Source organism: Phoca vitulina, unplaced genomic scaffold (assembly GCF_004348235.1).
Source record: "Phoca vitulina isolate PV1807 unplaced genomic scaffold, GSC_HSeal_1.0 scaffold30, whole genome shotgun sequence".
In the NCBI taxonomy this organism is placed as follows: domain Eukaryota; kingdom Metazoa; phylum Chordata; class Mammalia; order Carnivora; family Phocidae; genus Phoca; species Phoca vitulina.
Genome location: NW_022589733.1, coordinates 1,959,757 through 1,982,025, shown reverse-complemented (window position 1 = coordinate 1,982,025; position 22,269 = coordinate 1,959,757). Strand labels below are relative to the sequence as shown.

General features: G+C 43.5%; 1 protein-coding gene across 3 annotated transcripts in view; it reads left to right on the top strand.

Annotated features, from left to right (window-relative positions):
• The window catches only part of ABCC11 (ATP binding cassette subfamily C member 11), a 53,638-nt gene extending 45,950 nt beyond the window's left edge, over nucleotides 1–7,688 (top strand). For 2 of the 3 annotated variants that reach the window (XM_032424304.1, XM_032424305.1), the window contains exons 26-29: nucleotides 3,247–3,325; nucleotides 4,117–4,230; nucleotides 6,940–7,104; nucleotides 7,237–7,688. In XM_032424304.1, the coding sequence (XP_032280195.1) occupies nucleotides 3,247–3,325; nucleotides 4,117–4,230; nucleotides 6,940–7,104; nucleotides 7,237–7,329 (451 nt within the window). In that variant the 3' untranslated portion in view covers nucleotides 7,330–7,688. The remainder of the gene's footprint in view (nucleotides 1–3,246; nucleotides 3,326–4,116; nucleotides 4,231–6,939; nucleotides 7,105–7,236) is intronic. The other variant, XM_032424306.1, reaches the window with a different exon arrangement.
• Nucleotides 7,689–22,269: the final 14,581 nt, after the last annotated feature.

Below are 22,269 nucleotides of genomic sequence, written 5' to 3'. Positions count from 1 at the left end.
CCAGCATGGTACAGAGGCCAGGCTCCTGGGAGGGGTGGAAGGACCAGGATGCCAGGGCTGGGCTGTCTCTGGTTAGCTGGCGGCCAATGCCTCAGTTTTGGGGCCTCTGATCTCTCCTTGTCACACTGGGTCACTCACTGGGATTTGGAGTATCCTTGAAGATTGAATGAAGCTCTGATATACACAAGAGCACTTTGTAAACTGTAATGTGCTAAACGAAAGCAAGGCATAATTATTATTTTTTTTTAAAAAATCTGATGCGATTGGCCAGATTTCAGTTCCCCATTAAGCATTTGCACCGTGGCTGCTATATTCTTTTATATCTAGATGTGGTTTATTCTCTTCTCTCCACCCGCTGGGTAACCGAGCTGATGGGGACGTTTTAGGCTGGGAGGGAGCACTTCTTCATAGGATGCACATTCCAGGCAGGGGAGAAGTGAGAAATAATCCAGGCAGTTCAGTCAGCAAACTGGGACTAAACTTTATCCAGATTCATGCTCCTACTTAACAGTGCACATTAGCTATGTGGGAACACCAAGGCATGGAGATTGAGGAAGCCTAATGCATTAAAAATGAAGCTAGATTCCTCATGTTTCAGGAATATTTAAGGAACATTCTTAGGGGCAAGAGGAAAAACTTGACCCTTAGAGCTCTGTTCAATCATTTATGAATTTACTCATCATTTCTTCCTCCCTTCCTCCCCCCTCCTTACTTCTTTCCTCCCCCCTCCTCCCGCCCTCCCTCCCTTCCTTCCCTCCCTCCCACCTTTCATTCATTTAACTTGCCTTTTCTGAGCCTTTGCCAGGTCCAGACATTGTACTAGGGACTGGGGACACTTTGATGAATGATCACTGCTCGTGCTCCCCCTAGGACTTCAGAGTGTAGTCATGGGGGGTGGGTGTAGAAATGTAAGAACCAAAAAATTATAATACAAGGAGGTATTTGCTAGATCAGAGATATGAACAAAGTGCTCAAGGAGCCCAGAAGTAGGACAAGTAACTCTACTTGGGTGAATCCAGAAAGGCTTCACAGGGGAAGGGACATTTGAGCAGGACCTTGAAGGATAAGTAGGAGCTTGCCCGGGAGAAAAAGGGGAGAAAGTCCTTCCAGGGAGAGTGCATAATATGTGCACAAACAGGAATTTTAAAATGATTGCATTAGGGAAATGAGATAACATTTAGTGAAAGATCTCCGTGTTAAGCTAGAACCTGGGCAAATCTATTGTGCCTTGATATAGGAGTAGTAAAAATATGAATTAACATTTTTGAACATTTATATGTCTCAGCTTATGCTTTAATATTCGGTCTCATTTAACTGTCACTACAACCCTGTGAGGTAGGCACTATTATTATCCCTCCTTTATAGGGGAAGACACTGAACTTGGAGAGGAAAAATGACTTGTTTCAAGACACACACAAGTAAATGGTAAAGATGAAGTATTACCCTAGGTAGTCTAATCCCTTAACCAGGGCTATTTCTCAGTGCCCTCCCCCACCCCCCGCCTGCAGCAGGAAGAAGTGTGGACTGGAGTACAGGAGACCTGGGTTCTCTATCCATTGAGGTTTCATCTATCTCTGAGTGTCTCTGATTCCAGCCTATCTCTCAGACTGACCTGTGGTGTGACTTGAACAAGCGTTTAACACCAATAAGCCATAATTTTCCCATCAATGAAAGGGATTTACCCATCGCTTGGGGGAGAGGGTGTCAATGGAACCGTCTATGAAAATGCTTTAGAGGTTATCAAATATCATGCAGATAAGACATTCTGCCTTCTGCTTTTTTAATACAATCTAGCCCTCTGCACAAAATGTGTGTGGCTGCCAAAACTGGGGAAATATAAAGCAGAAATTAAGAATAGGTTTTAATCAGGACTGAGTGCATAATAGAGGAGTGTTAATAATGTTGCCTATGACAAATGCAAGTGTAAATCTTAATGGGTGTAAAGTCCAGATAGATCCCAGCCTGATGTTGTTTGGATGATCAATTAGGATTTTTTCACTGCAAGAGACAGAAAAACTAACCCCACCACAGTGAGATACTACTTCACACCTACTAGGATGGCTATAATGAAAAAAAGAAAAAAGCAAAAGGAATATAACAAGTATTGGTGAGGATGTTGAGAAATCGGGACTCTTGTGCACTACTGGTGGGAATATAAAATGGTACAGCCTCTGTGAAAAACAGTTTGGCACTTCCTCAAAAAGTTAGAGGTAGAATTACCATATGATCCAGCAAATCTTCTAGGTATATACCCAAAAGAGTTGAAAGTGGGACTTGAACAGATATTTGTGTATCAGTGTTTGTAGCATTATTCATAATAACGAAAAGATGGAAACAACCCAAGTGTTTGTTCATCAACAGATAAATGAATACACACACGTATACACAATGGAATATTAATGAGCCATAAAAAGGAATGAATATTTGATATATGCTACAACATGGATGGACCTTGAAAACATTATGCTCAGTGAAATATGTCAGACACAGAAAGACAAATGTTGTATATTTCCACTTAAATGAGGTGTCTGGAATACGCAAATTCATAGAGACAGAAAGTAAAATAGAAGTTACCAGAGGCTGAGGAAGGGGGAAGAGTTTAATGGGTAGAGATTTTGATAGGGATGATGAGTTTTTGTGGATGGTTACACAACACTGTGAATGTATTTAGTGCCACTGAATTGTACACTTACAAGCATTTAAATAATAAATATGTATATCCTAGCACACATACACCTACACATAGACACACACACACACAATCCCAAGTGGCTTAAACTAAAAATGCCCTCTTTCGCTCATGATACTGGGAAGATCAAGACTGATTCAGGGGCCTAATGTCCCCCAACTCTGCTTTGGCTTCATTCCTAGCCTTCAATGAGGCTACTCATTGTACCTGGGAGTAGGCTACTCAATGAGCCTACTCCCAGAGCAAGATGGTTGCAGCCATCTGCTTATGCCTGAGTCATTTACTCCACCCCTGCAGTTGGTGGTAGAGGACAACCTGAACCACACGGGCTTGAGGGCTGGGGAGGAGGTGACCTCCAAATAAAACTTGGGGGCCGTAGCCTGCAGAAGGAATGGGTACTGGGAAGGCACAAGACATGACTGTTCCTGGTAACTCCATGGGTTTCTCTACACCCAGTAAAACAGTTCTAACCATTCTTGGTTATCTACTGTGCATGGAACAGATTGTTCAATGGTTACATGTGGTTATAGAACACTTCTCTTCCTCTTTTGTGACAGATTCAACCTAGATCCCTTTGATCGCTACACAGATAAGCAGATCTGGGATGTCTTGGAGAGGACATTCCTGAGCATGACAGTAAGTAGCTCCAAGACCTGATTCTTGGTGTTAACCTGCCTCTTCAACAGCAGTGCCTGCAGGTCCTTTGGGGCTCATCTCATATGATATTCCAATTGCTGCCACTTTGGGGCATGGGTTAAATAATCTCATGGAGATGAGATGATTTTGGATTCCTAAGTCAAGTCTGATGGCACTCAGACACCAACAGTGAGCCAGGCACATCCTAGGCTCAGGGGATGCAGCAAAAGCAAGGTAGGCAAGGTGTTTGCCCTCCCGGTGCTTACATTCACTGGGAGATACAGATAACAAATAGACACACAAGAGGCTTTTAGATAGTGGTAAGTGCTGCAAAGGTGGTAATGAGACCAACAGATCCTGGTGAGGATGTTGAGAAATCAGAACCCTCGTGCACTACTGTTGGGAATATAAAATGGTACAGCCTCTGTGAAAAACAGTTTGGCAGTTCCTCAAAAAGTTAGAGGTAGAATTACCATATGATCCATATGGGGAGTAGCTCCTTTACATGAAGTGGCCAAGCAAGCCCTCTTTAAAGATGGGAAGCTGGAGCTGAGACCCAATATCGAGGGGGCAGTAGGGCACAGATCTTTGAGAGAACATTCCAGGCACAGCAACAGCATATGCAAAGACCCTGAGACTGGAGTGAGAGGGGCACAGGTAAGGAAGAGAAAGACCAGTGGCTAGAGTATAGAGAGGCAAGGAGTGTTGCAAAATGCTACAGGGGAGGTTTGGTGGGGGTCAGGTTAGGTCTTGCCTACATAGCCTACATCTCATTTTCCTGGATATTACAGATCTCAAAGTTACCCCAAGGACTGCAAGCAGAAGTGGTGGAAAGTGGCAGAAACTTCTCTGTGGGGGAGAGGCAGCTGCTCTGCATTGCGAGAGCACTCCTTCGCAACTCCAAGGTGAGACCACAGAATGGTCATGGGAGGCTGCAGATGACACCTGGCTTGGGAAACCACACTGGCTGTTTCTCCCTCTGTCTCTGTAGGGTAGTGGGTGCCGTGCTGTACGTCCTCTCCACAGACACCCAAAGGGCTTCCTCATGTCACTGGTGGCCATTCTGTACATACCTAGTGTGGAAGAGGCATGTAGGTGGGGACTCAGCCTGGGCTCTCTCAAACCCTGAAACTCTGCATCTAAGCTGAAATGATCCACCACCAGAACCAAATCACGATGCACTTTCCTTATGAAAAGTTGAAAGTTTAGAAGCTTATTAATTTAAAAGTTGCCTATTGTATATTCTTTCTAAAACTTGGATGCAGGACATTCTCTTTATTAGAGTTGGAAATCAGATGATAGCTGTTCCAGGGCAAAATTACTTTTTTTTTTTTTTTTAAATTTCAAGTCTAGAATTTAGTGATTCATCACTTATAATACCCAGTGCTCATCACAAGTGCCCTCCTTGATATCCATCATTCATTAAACCCATCCCTTGCCCATCTCCCCTCCAACAACCCTCCCTTTGTTCTCTATAGTTAAGAGCCTGTTTCCTGGTTTGCCTCTCTTCCCTTCTCCCCGTATTCATCTGTTTTGTTTCTTAAATTCCACATATAAGTGGTTTTTGTCTTTCTCTGGTGGTTTATTTTGCGTAGCATAATACACTCTAGTTCTATCCATGTCATTGCAAATGGCAAGACTTCATTCTTTTTTATGGCTAGTATTCCATTGTATATATATACCACATCTTATTTATCCATTCATCTGTCGATGGATGTTTGGACTCTTTTTATAATTTGGCTATTGTTGCTAATGCTGCTATAAACATTGGGGTGCGTGTGTCTCCTTGAATCAGTATTTTTGTATACTTTGGGTAAATACCTAGTAGTACAATTGCTGGATGAATATGGTAGTTCTATTTTTAACTTTTTGAGGAAACCTCCATTCTGTGTTCCAGAGTGGCTGCACCAGTTTGCACTCCTACCAACAGTGTAAGAGTGTTCCCCCTTCTCTGCATCCTCACCAACACCTGTTGTTTCTTGTGTTATTGATTTTAGCCATTCTGACAGGTATGAGGTGATATCTCATTGTAGTTTTGATTTGCATTTCCCTGATGATGAGTGATGTTGAGCATCTTTTCATGTGTCTGTTAGCCATCTGGATGTCTTCTTTGGAAAAATGTCTGTTTATGTCTTCTGCCCATTTTTTAACTGGATTATTTGTTTTTTGGGTGTTGAGTTTGATAAGTTCTTTATTTTTCTTGGATACTAGCCCTTTATTAGATATGTCATTTGCAAATATCTTCTCTCATTCCATAGGCTGCCTTTTACTTTTGTTCGTTGTTTCCTTCACTGTGCAGAAGCTTTTTATCTTAATGAAGTCCCGAGAGTTTATTTTTGCTTGTTTACCTTGCCTCCCAAGTCATGTTTAATAAGAAGGTGTTATGGCTGATGTCAGAGAGGTTGCTGCCTGTGTTCTCCTCTAGAATTTTGATGGTTTCCTGTCTCACATTTAGGTCTTTCATCCATTTTGAATTTATTTTGTGTATGGTGTAAGAAAATGGTCCAATTTCATTCTTTTGCACGTTCCTGTCCAGTTTTCCCAGCATCGTTTGTTGAAGAGACTGTCTTTTTTCCAAAATTACATATAAAATTTCATCAGACAGTGTTTCTTGAAGCTTTCCAAATATTGTGCAAGTAATTTTAGATATTTGACTACCTGGACTAGTAGGGAGCAAACTTTCTCAAGTGAGGCCACACACACTACTCATATGTACATATACATCCTCCACACTCACACATATACACATATGTGCCCACAGGTGCTCACATGCACTCACAGCACACACCATGGTTAATTAATGATAAAAGCAAAAACTGTTGGTACAGACTGTCAGAGCTCTGGGGAAAAAGCAGGCAGAGCCCCATGGGGTCGGAAGCTGGGGAGAAGATTTCAGGAGGGAGGACGATCTCCCTCTTTCTAGCAGAGATGAAAGATAGGATTTGTAATATGCATGTAGCACTTTCTCAACCACTCAGTTCCTTATTTTACAGTTACTAGACCACTGGTGCCAAAGTTGCTTTCTCCATTGTTTCCCAAATTTGAGTCATCACTTTATGATTTTTGTCGTATCTGCACACCATCTCTCCTTTGACTTACTCATGATGCCCTCTTTTTAAAAACAGTCTCATTCTAAACAGTAACATTTGTGAAATCATATTTCTGTGCTAGTTATATTTTTCTAATGTATAGTGTTAATAAAATAAAATAAAAATGTTAAAGAGAACGTTTATCCATATTCCAGCCACACCATCTCATGTGCCATCCAAGCATGTGTGCATGCCCCATTTTGGGGAACGCTGGTCTATGTTAATTCAGACGAATCAGAAGGCAGTTCATAAAACAAGAAGTTGCCACTGGGACATTTTCATTTTCAAGAGTTTAATTCTCTGGTCACACACACACACACACACACACACACACACACAAGCTCTTGGTTGAGACCTAATATTCTCTAACATAATGGACAACTAGTGTTCAAAGTGGGTTTTGAACTCAATCCATATCTCTCACCTTCCGGCTAAGGGACTCAGTGGATTAATGGTAGACCCAGGACTAGATCCAGGTCTCAGGGCCCAAGCAAGCTGCCCTCACCCCTGTTTTGTATTCACCAGATCATCCTTATTGATGAAGCCACAGCTTCCATTGATATGGAAACTGATACTTTGATCCAGCACACAATCCGTGAAGCCTTCCAGGGCTGCACAGTGCTGGTCATTGCACACCGCATCACCACTGTACTCAACTGTGACCGCATCCTGGTCATGAGCAACGGGAAGGTGAGAGCTGTGTCCCTGGGGCCAGTGGGAGTATGTTCGCTCAGGCCAGCATCCCAGGAGGCCTTTGGATCCTTCAAGACTAAGCTCAGTGGTGTCCCTTCCCTCCCCTCCCCTCCTTTCTCCGTCTCCCAGGTTGTAGAGTTTGACAGGCCCGAGATCCTGCAGCAGAAGCCTGAGTCTGTGTTTGCTGCCCTACTGGCAACAGCCAATTCTTCACTGAGTTAAGGAGAACTGGGGACTGCGTGGGGCCTGATGGCAGAACCAAGTGTAGCTGTGAGACCTGCATCTATGACCTTCTTGTGTAGAGATGGATACTTCTGAAAGCAGGGCTGAAATGTGCTCAGGGGTGCTGGCAGTGGGATAGAAAAGAAGATTGGGGGAGCAAAACCTGGAATAGGCCACTCTGTGGCTCCCCAGATCTGGGAACCCCCACACCCTTTGAGACCATGTGGTCAAATCATCATGTGCCTCTTTTTAACTGATATGTTGAGTAATTTCATAATAATGCGAGAGCTTATTATAGTTTTAAAAGTATTGCAAATGCTGTATTGATTTTGTAAAAAAATAAAAGTAAGAAAAAGTCACATTCTCTGTTCTTCTTTCTTTTTAGCTAGTACTCGTTCAGCTACAGGGAGGAGAGAGTCCCTTATACTGACTTCTGGAAAAGGGACTTCATTGGATAATGGAATGGAAAGGTCCAGAAAAAGTTCTAGGTTGGGTGCCAGTATCTAAAAGCTGTCTGACTTGTGAACTCTGTTTCTTCTCTCAGCTCTACTTTCCTTTTTATGGCTTCACTCTTTGGTCTCCTCTCTCCTCAAGTGCCAGCAAAAGTTCCATGGCTAAATTTCACTGGGTCAGCTTGGGTCATGTGCTCATCCCTGAACCAGTCATATGCTAGGCTGTTGGAATACAGTGACCAGCTGGGCCCAAGTCCCATGCTCACACCTGGACCTGGGGATGGGGTCAGCTATCCTGAATCACATGGGCTGAGAATGGAGGGGGTTATTTCTCTAAAATAAAATTGGGATGGTCTTACTACATGAAGGAGAAATGGATATGGACACTGGGCAGTCCCAAAATAGTAGCTGTCCACCATGTTTATTTACTGATTAAAGCATAAATGGATGGAATAAAGAGTTAATTTATAACATGTGCCAACTGGAAATAAGATCACTGATCTGCCTACTCCCCCAAGTAGTTATAGATATATACATAGAAAAAGGTAATTATTTTCAATTTACCACCAGAAAGAGCTCATTGTTGGGGGCAAAATATGTTTCAAAGTATTTTCTTTTTGTTTTCAGATTACAGTGTCTGGTCTTGCCATAAGAAAAATCAATTCGGTAAACAAATATTCCTGCTCTGTTTCTTGCACTGGGGTAGGTGCTGGGAGTGTAATGATGTTCCTTTCCTCATGGAATTTGGGATCTTATGAGAATGAGTGAACAGTAAACAAGTAAACAGATGGTTCCAGAACTGAGTGGCAGGAGGCGAGGACAGGGTGCAGGAGATGAGGAGAGTTCGAGCAGGCTTCCAGGTAGAAGCAAGGTTGTGGTTTACTGACCTGAAACCTGAACAAACATTTGCTAGTGCAAGAAAGAATGTTCCAGGCAGACAGAACAGCAAACAAATCCCCTTGGGAAAGAACTATGACAAGCTGATGTAATCCTTGGACCAAACAGAGGAAGAAGCCCAAGTTCCAGAATTAGACATGTACATCACCTTCTGTTCCCTTCCTGAGGTTCTTAGGTAACCCCTGCTTCTCTTCCCAAGGACTTTCCCTAGGTGAGTGTCTTTTCTCTCTTAAAATCCCTTTGTCCAGTTTATCCCTTTCCCCTGGGCCCTTGCCTTTTTCTTCTGGCCCTGAAGAGTGCCTGGGATCCCCTTCTTCTCCCATCCTGCCCCAACTCTGGGGTAACAGAGATGCTTATCTGCAAGTTGAAAGTGACTCTATTTGCCCTGCCCCCTCCCAGAGCTGCTGTGGAACAACTGCATTCATCACCTGCGAGAAGGAGCTTCACAAACTGTATGCCCCTTAGCCATACTTGACCCAAGCATCCTTCCCCAGGCCAGCTGTAGCGGCCATATTTTCCCTGAGTTGGCCAGCAGATGGCAGGCTCTTCCCAAAAATGAGGGGAGAGCCTGCTGGTTTCTGATCTAAAGCCACTGAGAATCCACCAGGGGAAGTGTGGACCCCTGAGGTAGAGCACAGAAGACAGAGCCCTTCTCCACCTTCCCTTGAAGCAGCTTCTCCTTCTGGAATGATTAGAATTACCCAAGGAATCCTTAAAACACTGATGTCCACTCCTTGAAGTTCTGATTCATTGGTTTAATGTGGAGACTGAGCCTTGGGATTTTTAAAGTTTTAGGTGAATCTAATGTGAAGCAAAACTTGAGTACCATTGGCTCCAAACACCAATAAAACAGAACTTTTTGAAAAATTGTAAGTATACTTTAACAATATTGGTAATATTTTTTTAAGCTGACTGGTTAAGTATATGATTTTGTTTCCTTTAAACAATTCTTAAATATGTATTTTTGGTCATCTGAACAATTTTGTAGTAAAATTTTAGAAATTAATATTTGATATTTCAAAAATAATGCAAAAATCATTGTAATGAGTGGATGTAGAACTTGGTTCTACTTCCTTACACTTATGTAATGGTTTGCTGTTATGTGTATTCTCAATTACATCCTGGTGGGGAGGAGATCAGAGTATTTTTGGTGCCCTGGTTTTTTATTTTTTAATTATAGTCCTTAATTTAATTAATGAATTAAATAGTCAATTGATTTGTTGTTTTAATTTTTTTAATTCCAGTTAGTGACCATACAGTGTAATATTAGTTTCAGGTATACAATAAAATGATTCAACTTCCATCCATCGCCCAGTGCTCATTGGGACAAGTGCCCTCCTTCATCCCCATAACTTACTTCCCCCACCCCCCAACCACCTCCCCTCTGGTCACCATCAGTTTGTTCTCTAGAGTTAAGAGGTGCCCAGGGGTTTTAAAGGACCTAATTTATCCTCAGGCCTAGGCTTCTCCTAGCTACCCTTCCTCCTGATCCAATGCAGTGAACAGCTTCCCGTAAGCTATGTGATGTGGTCCACAGTGATGAGAGGTGGATGGACAGATGAAAAGAAGCAATGGTACCACTGGCCCTGGCCCTGCCCTTCATTGTTCCCAGCTCCGGACCCTCCATTTTAAGAGAAACGCTGCTAAATGGAGGCTGTTCATAGGAAAGCCACCAGGGAACCAGGATCACTCTTCACTTTCCTGAAGGGCTTCCTCTAGAAGTCACTCCAAAGGTCAGCCCCAGGCCCTGAAGGCACAGATGTTCAGGTCGTTGGAAAAGTCCCACTAGGGAGTAGCTGGTTTGGGACAGGGAATTCTCAGTGGCTGGAAGCTTTCTCTGACAGCTCTCCTGGGTATGGGGTGAGGGGACATAGATGATACCCCACAGGCTCAGAGCATTCCTCCAAGGCTGAGTGCTGGCAGGGATTCTGTATGTGTGGGAAATTAGATTGGATAACTTTATGGGGTATATGATGCTGGGATGTAATTATAAACATAAAATTGCCTGATGGCAGGGGCTCTCAAACTTGAATGAGCACCAGCATCGCTTGGAGGACTAAAACACAGCTTGCTGGGTCCCACCCCCAAACTTTCTGATTTAGTGGGTCTGGGGCTTAAGAATTTGCCTTTTTAACAATTTCCAGATGTTGCTGATGCTGCTGATCAGGGACCACACTCTGAGAACTCAGAGGTTAGCCAAGATTATTCTGTCCTATGTGATCTGGACAGGAGGGTTTTATTTTATTTTATTTTTTAAGATTTTATTTATTTATTTGTCAGAGAAAGAGAGAGAGAGCACAAGCAGGGGGAGCGGCAGGCAGAGGGAGAAAGAGACTCCCCTCTGAGCAGGGAGCCCGAGGCAGGCCTCAATCCCAGGACCCTGGGATCATGACCTGAGCCGAAGGCAGACGCTTAACCGCCTGAGCCACCCAGGCATCCCAAGGGGGAAAGATTTTTTTTTTAAAGTCAAAGAGAAAGTTATTTATTATTTAATAGCATTAGTTAAAACATTGGTGTATATATGGGTAAGCATATTTAAGGAATCTAAGAAAGGAGATCAACAGGATGATTAGAAAGGGGAAGAAAATTAATAAAAAAATAAGGATAGACAAAATCTGTATGTGCAGAATTGGACTGCATATAGAAAAAAATGATTAGAAATTATCCAAAGAGTTTTTTTAAATTTTATTATATTATGTTAATCACCATACATTACATCAATAGTTTTTGATGTAGTGTTCCATGATTCATTGTTTGCGTATAATACCCAGTGCTCCATTCAATATGTGCCCTCTTTAATACCCATCACCAGGCTAACCCAACCCCCCACCCCCCTCCCCTCTAGAACCTAGTTTGTTTCTCAGAGTCCATCATCTCTCATGGTTCGTCTCACCCTCTGAATCCCGCCCTTCATTTTTCCCTTCCTGCTATTTTCTTCTTCTTTTTTTTTTTTTTTAACATATAATGTATTATTTGTTTTAGAGGTTCAGGTCTGTGATTCAACAGTCTTACACAATTCACAGCGCTCACCATAGCGCATACCCTCTCCAATGTCTATCACCCAGCCATCCCATTCCTCCCACGCCACCCCCAACCCAGCAACCCTCAGTTTGTTTCCTGAGATTAAGAATTCCTCCTATCAGTGAGATCATATGATACATGTCTTTCTCTGATTGACTTATTTCACTCAGCATAATACCCTCCAGTTCCATCCACATCGTTGCAAATGGCAAGATCTCATTCCTTTTGATGGCTGCATAATATTCCATTGTGTATGTATATATATATATATATATACCACATCTTCTTTATCCATTCATCTGTCGATGGACATCTTGGCTCTTTCCATAGTTTGGCTATTGTGGACATTGCTGCTATAAACATCAGGGTGCACGTACCTCTTCAGATCCCTACATTTGTATCTTTGGGGTAAATACCCAGTAGTGCAATTGCTGGGTCGTAGTGTAGCTCTATTTTCAACTTTTTGAGGAACCTCCATACTGTTTTCCAGGGTGGCTGCACCAGCTTGCATTCCCACCAACAGTGTAGGAGGGTTCCCCTTTCTCCACATCCCCACCAACATCTGTTGTTTCCTGACTTGTTAATTTGAGCCATTCTGACTGGTGTGAGGTGGTATCTCATTGAGGTTTTGATGTGGATTTCCCTGATGCCGAGCGATGTTGAGCACTTTTTCATGTGTCTGTTGGCCATTTGGATGTCTTCTTTGGAAAACTGTCTGTTCATGTCTTCTGCCCATTTCTTGATTGGATTATTTGTTCTTCGGGTGTTGAGTTTGATAAGTTTTTTATAGATTTTGGATACTAGCCCTTTATCTGACATGTCATTTGCAAATATCTTCTCCCATTCTGTGGGTTGTCTTTTGGTTTTGTTGACTGTTTCTTTTGCTGTGCAAAAAGCTTCTTATCTTGATGACGTCCCAATAGTTCATTTTTGCCCTTGCTTCCCTTGCCTTTGGCGATGTTTCTAGGAAGAAGTTGCTGCGGCTGAGGTCGAAGAGGTTGCTGCCTGTGTTCTCCTTTAGGATTTTGATGGACTCCTGTCTCACATTGAGGTCTTTCAACCATTTGGAGTCTATTTTTGTGTGTGGTGTAAGGAAATGGTCCAGTTTCATTCTTCTGCATGTGGCTGTCCAATTTTCCCAACACCATTTGTTGAAGAGACTGTCTTTTTTCCACTGGACATTCTTTCCTGCTTTGTCGAAGATTAGTTGACCATAGAGTTGAGGGTCCATTTCTGGGCTCTCTCTTCTGTTCCATCGATCTATGTGTCTGTTTTTGTGCCAGTACCATACTGTCTTGATGATGACAGCTTTGTAATAGAGCTGGAAGTCCAGAATTGTGATGCCACCAGCTTTGCTTTTCTTTTTCAACATTCCTCTGGCTATTCGAGGTCTTTTCTGGTTCCATACAAATTTTAGGATTATTTTGGTATTTTGATGGGGATTGCATTGAATGTGTAGATTGCTCTAGGTAGCATTGACATCTTCACAATATTTGTTCTTCCAATCCATGAGCATGGAACGTTTTTCCATTTCTTTATGTCTTCCTCAATTTCTTTCATGAGTGTTTTATAGTTTTCTGAGTACAGATGCTTTGCCTCTTTGGTTAGATTTATTCCTAGGTATCTTATGTTCTTATAATTGTTTGGGGGGAAGGTTTTTAAACTCTCATTTTAATGTGTTCCTCAAAGTTTATGTATTTTCAGGACACTTTTATTTTTCTGACCTCTTTTGTTTCAGACCCCCTGAGCATTTCAGTAGGCAATGCAGACTCTCCTTTTCTCCATCACGTTGACCTGGGAGAATCCAGCACTTTCCTTTATTTCCTTTGTACTTGTAGATGACTTCAATGAAGTTTGGACCAAAAGAGGGGTTTCTATCCTGGTAATTCAACAACCCCAATTGGATATCAGGCACCATCTTCTTAAGGAGTCTCTCCATGTCTACTCCCTCAGACTCCAGTGTTCTCCATGCCAACATTCTCTGGGTTCTCTCTGCCCCCACCTCCCAGTTCCTGAACCTGTGATATGCAGAGCAGTTCAGTTGTTGATTTTTGATGCCTTTTCCTGCCAGACAAGTCACAAGGGTCTCATAGTCTATGCCAGGAAACCTAACAAAGCACTTCTGTAAAGAAAACTAGTTTCCGCCCTATGATATACTATGGTGCCTGCTGATAAGATAGTAAAATTTCACCCCATTATCCTAAATGTCCCCTATTCTATTTCCCCCTGACTCATTTAAATAACTCTCTGGAATTCAACTGTGTCAGAGTCAGAAGCAACTTCAGAGATTTTAGTCTGGATGTTCCCTAGCCTGTGGTCCATGGACTCTTGAGCTAGATTCAGAGGACCCATGAATTTGGATGGGGAAAAATTATGTCTTTATTTTTACTCACTGAAATTTAGCATTTCCATGATTATGAATGAGGTAACAAACTATAATAGTATTATTATTACCTGTGACTTTATCACCAACAGAATCATAGATATTCTCAAATCTCATTTCATTTGTTTCAGGTATCTCAAAATATCCTGTGCATCACTGCTTTGAATTATAGTAGTTATTAAACCTACTGCTAGATCATTTTTTAACACATCAGCATAGAAACATTATAATATCCAAATTTGGCTTTTTAACCATGTTTCATTATGATTGGTTTTCTTCGCAATCCTATGTCCTTTATTTTATACAATAGAAGCACTATTCTAAGAACGCACTAGAATGCCAAAGAGATCTATGGCACAAAAAAGGTTAAAAACCCTGATTTAATTCAGTTCTTGATTTTATAGAGGGAAACTGAGTCCCAGACGGCGAAGGTGCCCTGCCTACACCACTGGCTTTTAATAGCCTGCTTGAAATTCGAATCTGAATCAGGGAGGAAAGGCATTAAGAAGGAGGGACAGGCAGACAGCAAGGGCTGGAGATAAAGGTTTACCCCAGTAGCGTGGTCAGGCACGGCCTGCTCAGGGTAAGGGGTCGATGGGCTGGCCCCGTTGCAGAGGTTCTAGTTCTGATGCCTGGCCTACCCTTACCCAGTTCTGGCCACCATTGCAGCAAGTGTGAGCAGTATTAAGGCAAAACCATTTCTCATTACAGCAAAGAGAAGTACAATTTTCTGATTTAATAATAATAGTTCTTGCCAAATCCTTGGCTCCCAAGTGCTTCGTCATATGAGCTGCATTCTAGCAACAATTGTACTCATCCAGAAGCTTCTGTTAGAATATGAGGGCCTCAGTCCCACTCAGCACTCCTTGAAATGCTCCCCACCTCTTCTCTCCACACCCATCGATATACCTCACAATTCTGGGGTTGTGTCTGGTTCATGACTTAGAGCTTACGGAACACTTCCACGGACATCATTTCCCTCTTATGCATGCCATAAGATTGTGTACCGTCCGTTGTTAGAGATAGCTGAGAGTTTTCACTCTGAGCTCCTTAAGTGAGAGGAAGGAACAAAGATGTATTACAAGATTTTCACAACTTGGGGGAACCTGGGTGTCTCAGTTGGTTAAATGTTAAACATCTGTCTTTGGCTCAGGTCATGATCCCAGGGTCCTGGGATTGAGCCCCTCATCCATCGGGCTCCTTGCTCAGTGGGGAGCTTGCTTCTCCCTCTCCCTCTGCTGCTCCCCCTGCTGTGCTCTCCCCCCCCCCCCCCCCGCCCCATCAAATAAATAAATAAATTCTTTTAAAAAAAAGATCTTCACAACTTAGCCATTTAGAGGAAAAAAAAAAAAAGGTTGTTCACAATAAGCCAAGTTTTCCCGGTCCTGAGAAGGGAGGGCCACCTTTCCTGTGTGGGGAGCTTTTGTGTTCACGGGCTCAACTCTGAGCCAAGGGACTTATCTTAAGGTCTGAGTGGTGAAGCTGAGTCCAGAACCCAGGCTTTCTGCCCAAGAACATGTTTTGTCCTTTATTAGAGAGCTTGTACCCTAATTGTTGCAGGTATGTGTTTCTGCGTCACTAACCTATGTTTGTTTTAAAAGCCAATTCAAATTCCAAACTACTTTCCAAATTCATTTGACATCAACTTTGTTTGCTCTTCTTTCTGCAACTCCTTCCTTAGTTCATAAGGCAAACAAACAGAAATGAAAAACCCAAGCCCCTTCCTTTAGCAGATTCTTTGTGTACTTCCACTGGACAGATTCCAACAGTGACCCAGAAGGTCGGATGCTTATTTCTCCCGAGATCCTGCTAATTAAAAAAAAAAAATTATTATTTGCACTAATAACTACCACGTATTGAGTGTTTACAATGTTTTAGGCATGGTGTTAAGCACTTCCCTTACATTATATAATCCTCAATTAACTTCCAATGCTTTGAAGTTAGTGTTCTCATTTTGTAGTTGGGGAAATTGAAATTTAGAGGTTTGAGCTCAGATCTGATTCCAGAGTTTCTATTCTTAACCACTATATGCTACTGACTCTGCAATGCCACACACTGATTTCTGTGTATATACAGAAATATGCACACACACACACACATATATTTTTAGAGTTATTTACAGGGGCGCCTGGGTGGCTCAGTCAGTTAAGTGTCTGCCTTCGGTTCAGGTCATGATTTTAGGGTCCTGGGATCCAGCCCTTTGGAGGGCTCCACACTCAGTGGGGAGTCTGCTTCTCCCTCTCCCTTTGCCCCTTCCCCTGGTCTCTCTCAAATAAATAAATAAAATCTTTTAAAAAAAGTTATTTACAAAAATGTTTTTGAGATTGATTGAGCTCGTGTCTTTTATGGTTTATTGAAGATATGGTTATTAAAGGAGGGGATAGAGAGAATTGAGACAGACTCACTTTGGAATAAAGGCCTCACTGAGCTGCAGAGCTGGGGAAATGATCAAGAGGAGTGCTCTTGAAACCTTCCACCCAGCACCACCAACGGTGTTCGGGGGCGCAGACTCCCGATACATGCATATATATTTATTCACAAATGATGTATAGCACATGCATGTATATCACTGTCCCATTATATTCATACAGAAAAATATCATTTTTGTAAGGATGAGGAAGAATATAGAAAGGATTTCTTTTTTTAAGATTTTATTTATTTATTTGAGAGAGAGAGCACAGAGAAGCAGACTTCCTGCTGAGCAGAGAGCCTGATGTGGGGTTTGATCCCAGGACCCCTAGATCATGACCTGAGCCAAAGGCAGACACTCAACTGACCTAGCCACTCAGGCATCCCTAGAAAGGATTTCTAATATTTTCTTCCTGTACTCCAATGGGTTCTCTTGCCCCCCTCAGCCCCGGAGTGGGGGTGTCTACCCCCTCCTCAGATCTCAGTGTCCTGGCCTCTCGTAGGTATCCACACTGTCTGGGACAGGAGCTTCTCTGTTCGTTTCTTCAGGCCCCCCCTTTGGCAGAGACTGCACAATCCCCCTCCATCATTTCACTCCAGAATCAGTGACCTGGCAGTCCAAACAATCATTTTTATGTAGTACCAAAATACCACATGTCTCAGTAGAGATCCATCTCTGCCAGACCTTCGATGAACTTGGGGGGAAAAACTGCTCATCAATTTGCTATAAACTTGACAGCATTCAAATCTGTTTGGAAATTGCAAAAGCAAGTCTGGGCTGTGTTTCGGAGACCTCCCAGGGTGGTTGTGAAGATCAAGTGTTAAAAGGGAGAAGAACTTCATGATAGACAAAGGGCTCTACAAATGCCAAGTGATATTATTAGCAGTGATTTGCATTTATGGAGGAAGGAATGGAGGCAAACAAAACGGGACACAGCCCTGCCTAAGGACAGCTTCTGCAGGCCAGCCTGCAACTGAGGCCAGGGAGCCTTCTTCCTTGTATCTTTTTCTACCAGCAACCGGCAATCGAGTACAGACCCTCCCCACTTCCTACCTCCTTTTTGGGCAGGAATAGAAGTACCCTGTTGGGTGGCGGCAGCCTCCCCTGGGAACTGCATCCCCAGAAACAGCCAGCAGGGGACAGGGATTGACCAGGATAAAAGTAGGAAGAGGCTTTGGGCAAGCTTGAAATACTCCAGTAAAATGTGACATAAAATCCATGGGAGTCAGGTGGCGGGGGGAAGTTCTTCTAAGGTGTCCAAATAATTCTTAAAAATGAATCCAGATTTGTCATTTCTGAATTTAGAGATTTGCCTGCTCCCAACCATTCCCTGGCCACTCTGGAATTCTTCAGCCAACTCTGAGCAAGGCCCCATGGCCAGGCACTTGAAGGATCTCAAGACATTGGAAAAGTCCTGCCCTCCGGAGTTTGCAAAGGTAAATGGGAAACTTTTATACGTAAGAATTAGCTGTCAGTGCCAGGCCCTGCCTCACCTTTCATTTAATTCAAGAAAAAAAAGAGCTCGGATTACCTTTTATTTTTGGATAAATGAATGAGCTTTTCTCTGTTTTGAAGATTGGAGACCCCCCAGCCCCAACACACACACCTCATCCCCTGACCTCAGAGTTGCTTTACTTTGCAGGAGCATGGAGAGGGAGGTCCCTGACTGGGAGTCAGGAGACTTGGCTAGTGGTCTCAGCCTTGTCCCAAGCCAGTCATGGAGGGCCTCTGATTCCTCATGCTCCTCACCTGTAGAATGGCGGCTGCTGGGGGGCATTTTCTCCTTTACTTATACAAAGCTATGATGTGACAGGCTAGGAAGGGGCGGCTGTTCAAGCATCCTGCGGGAACTGGGGCTGTCAGTGAAGGAGTGGGACGGGGCAGTGCCCTTTAATGTGGCAGAGGGAATGTTGGTCCCCCAGAATTCCCTCCATGGGCGTGGTGGGAGTGACAGTTGAATGGGGCAGTTGGAGAAGAGGGCCCCAGGCAGGTGGGACAGGGAAGCTGAATCTGAGGTCCGTGGATGGAAGAAGACTCAGGCTAACAGGCAGCAGGCAACACCCGCTGAGCCCCATGACTTTGGACCCTTCCTCCTCATCCTTTCCTCCTCAGGACCAGGACGCTAGCATTTCCGGCACAGGTAGAGCTTCTCTCTGTAGCAATCAGCCCCCAATGCCCGTCTGTCTTCCCCAGGACAGGCTGTGGGGGGTGACACCACATCAAACGTGGCTGCCCACATGGGAGTCAGCAGGGACCTGTGGCCTCCCAGAGCAGGAGGGAGGCTTGGGGCACTTCTGTCTTTGGAGCCCACTGGTATGTACAAGAAAAAGTAGAAGTGCCAAGCCAGGATATCCAAATCTGTGACATACAAAAGCCTACACTGAATAAACGAAGTCTTTTAACACACACACATGGACACACTGTCTTGTTCACAGTTTAATCACAGGACTTTTAAATTTAAGAGACTAAAAAACAACTTAAATTCACTGTGCACCCCCGCGTGGTTCCCACAGGTCTAAGATGGGAGTTCTCATCTTCCTTCTATCTTGTCAGAATATCTCTGTAACTGAATGGGTGACCTCATTTGGAGACTTCATCAGAGGTCACTGTGTGGGACCCTCTGGGAATGAGAGGCCTTGGGCAAAGCCCCCACCCCCATTCCTGCTCCCCAGGCTTAGCATCCTCTCACCTGTTTGAGATTCCTTCTGCCCTCTCTTCACCTCCTGCCTGTCTCTCCCAACAGCAGCCCCTCCTCCTGGGTCTGGCTACCCACTTGGGTGCTGGGGACAGCCGGACAGAGCTTCTCCTCTGAGCTGGAGGCTGGCCAGGGACTGAAGGAAGAGGCTATGAGAGTTGGGGAGAGGACATAAGACCATTAGATATTGGTAGTTTGGGTGGCTTGAAATTAAGAATGGATTTATCAAGAAATCAACAGCATCTATAATCTCTTATCTGGGAAGGATTTTATCATTAACAGTGTATCTGCATTTGACAGATGCAGGGGAATCCTAAGGAAGGACTTCCATTATGGGCACAAAGGAACACTAAGAATCCAATTCTCAAACAAGAATTGCTACTTGTTAATTTTCTGGGTTAGAGAGGCAGAAATGGAACATAATTGAGCAAAGTAAGTAGATGTGGAAAATATTTCTTGAAACGTCCTCTAGGTATCTTTTGTCCTCCACCTTTGGAGAGCAAGGATAGAGAAAAATGGATCTACTATAAGGAAAACAGCAGTGCAAAGGTGAGGATAAATGCTGAGTCCCCAGAACCCCAGAGTTGGGGAGACAATAAGGAGTGGTGGAATTGTGGCAAAAAAAGGGTTGCTGTTGCTCAGTATGAGGGGATTGTAGCCACGTGGGCATGCAGAGCTCTTGATATTTTGTCACAAGCCAGAGGTCTTTTCTCTTTTAATATGATATCTTCTAATTCAAATTCAGAAAAATTTAAAATCTGTACAGGCCAAATAAAATGGACCTGTAAATCATATGTGGTCCATAATCCGCTGCTCTAAAGAGAGACCTTCCTGCTTCTACCTTGTCAGGTCCATTGAGGTCAGGTTAGGAATGCCCTGCCAGAAAGCAGAGCGATGGATGCACCAGGCACCTTCTTCCATCCCCTGCCAACCCTCAGATGCTATGAGTGGAAAAAAGCTGCCAGGAACAGAGTCATGATAGCTTCAGGGGCCCTGGACCGGTCCTGTCTTCACTCGTTTCAGCTCCCATCAGGCCCCCCCACCCCCACCCCCTAGCTGCCAGCAAGCAGATTTGCCGCTCCAGGCATCTCCTCACTCCTGGCAGAGGATGGCACGACAGACGGGGGATAGAGACGTTAGCCAAAGCAGACTTCCTGATTTAAAAAGTCTCATTTTCCCCCGGGGCTGCCAAATTTAGCAAGCTGCCATTCCTGCTGCAACACTTCCAAACCATCTTAGGTAATCATAACTCTGCATTCCCTGTGGAGTACTCAAGGAAATTACCTCCCAGCACCAATTTCCTACGCACTCTGATTACCCAAACATGGCCAGGGAGGCCTGGTCTCCTGTTTGGCATTTTGGAATCCAGACCCCTTAAGATGAGCTCATGACAGCTTGCTGCCAGGATTCTTTGCCATTAGGAAAGCGAGAAAAATTACAGAGGTCATAGTAACAGTTCTCCATGGCTGGTGAAGCCCACCCTCTCAGGAAGAGGAAATCCGGATTCTAAGGACTGGGCCCATGTAGTTTGGACAGGAGAGAAACTGCAAATGGGTTGCTGAGGGTGAGCAGAGGAACACAATGATTGTCCTTGCACGTCTGAGGGCACGTAAGGAGGGATAAATGTAGCCCGCATGGCACCTGAGCACAGAGCGACTGCTGCAGAAACATCACGTTCAGTTCCACAGAAAGAAAACAATTCATTCCCTTTAAGGCTATTTCTTTAAAAAAAGGTTTAACTTTTTATTTTGAAATGATTTTAAACTACATAAAAGTAACAACAATAATGCTAAGAAATTTTAACTACCCTTCACTCTGAATTGCAAATTAACATTTTGCCACATTTACTTTAACATTCTCTCTCTATGCATAATTATTATTTTTCTGACACATTTGAGAGTAAATTGCAGACATTTTGCTCCATTATCTCTAAATACTGTAGTATATATTTCCTAAGAATAAGGACATTCTCTCATATAACTGTAATTATCACAATTATTAATTGTCAAATTGTACAATTATCAACATCAGAAAATTTTACTTTGATAAAATACTATTATGTACTCTACAGTCCATACTCAAGTTTCCCCAGTTGTCCCAAAATAACATCCTTAATTTTTTTTTCCTGGTCCGGGATCCAATGTAGGATTGGATATTGCTTTTAGCTGTCAAGTACCTTTAGTTGCTGTTAATCTTTCATAATGCAAACAATTTTAAAAAGCACAGGCCAGTGGTTTTGTGGAATGTTCCTTTGGGTTTGTCTGATATTTTCTCATGACTAGAGTCAGGCTATCCATTTCTTTGCCGAAATATCCATTAGGGCTGTCTTGAGAGGTGACTGGGGTCTGTTACCAAGTCTTGCTGAATCATGGTCTGGTTGGTTAGAAGGAAATTCTCACTCGAGACACTGAGTTTTCCATGGCTAATGTTTTCTTGAATTCTTTTAATTCTTGGATTCTGTGATTCTCTCTCCCCCAAATAATTTCAGTTGGGTCTCAGAACTTGTAGTGAGCTTTTTCTTTATCAGCTACCCTGCGTTCTACCTCTGCTTTGCTCAGACTAAGCTTTTGCGCAGCCCTCAGGGCACTGCAGGCAGGGGAAGTGGCCTAGAGGCTGTGGGATGTCACAGACAGCTGGTCAGGGACCATGGCTTAGCTGTTCATGCCCATGTTGTGACAGCTACAGGGAGGATAAGAATGTGGTAGAAAGACTGCATGCAAGGCTGTGCCCATGTCCAGATTTCCTTCCTCCTATCTCTCTGGCCAGGGCTGGATTGCATTTATTTAACTAGCCAAGGACCCATCCAAGGATGAGAAGCCAAGTTCTTTACTTTTCTCAGTCTGAGCATCCCTGAGCATCCCCCTTCATTGCCTTCCTGCAGCAAATCTGGAAAAGCTGACGGGCTATGGGGCTGTGCATGATGCTTTGGGTAGAGGAAGCTGTGAAAGGCTTTCTGATAAATAGCCAAACACGAAGTCTCATGGGAAGGGTCTTGGGGCTGGGGTGGGGGACTTTTGCCCAGGGTTTGGTCTTGCTCACATGGTGCCCTCAAGAGCTTCACTGTGCAGGTACCACACACCCA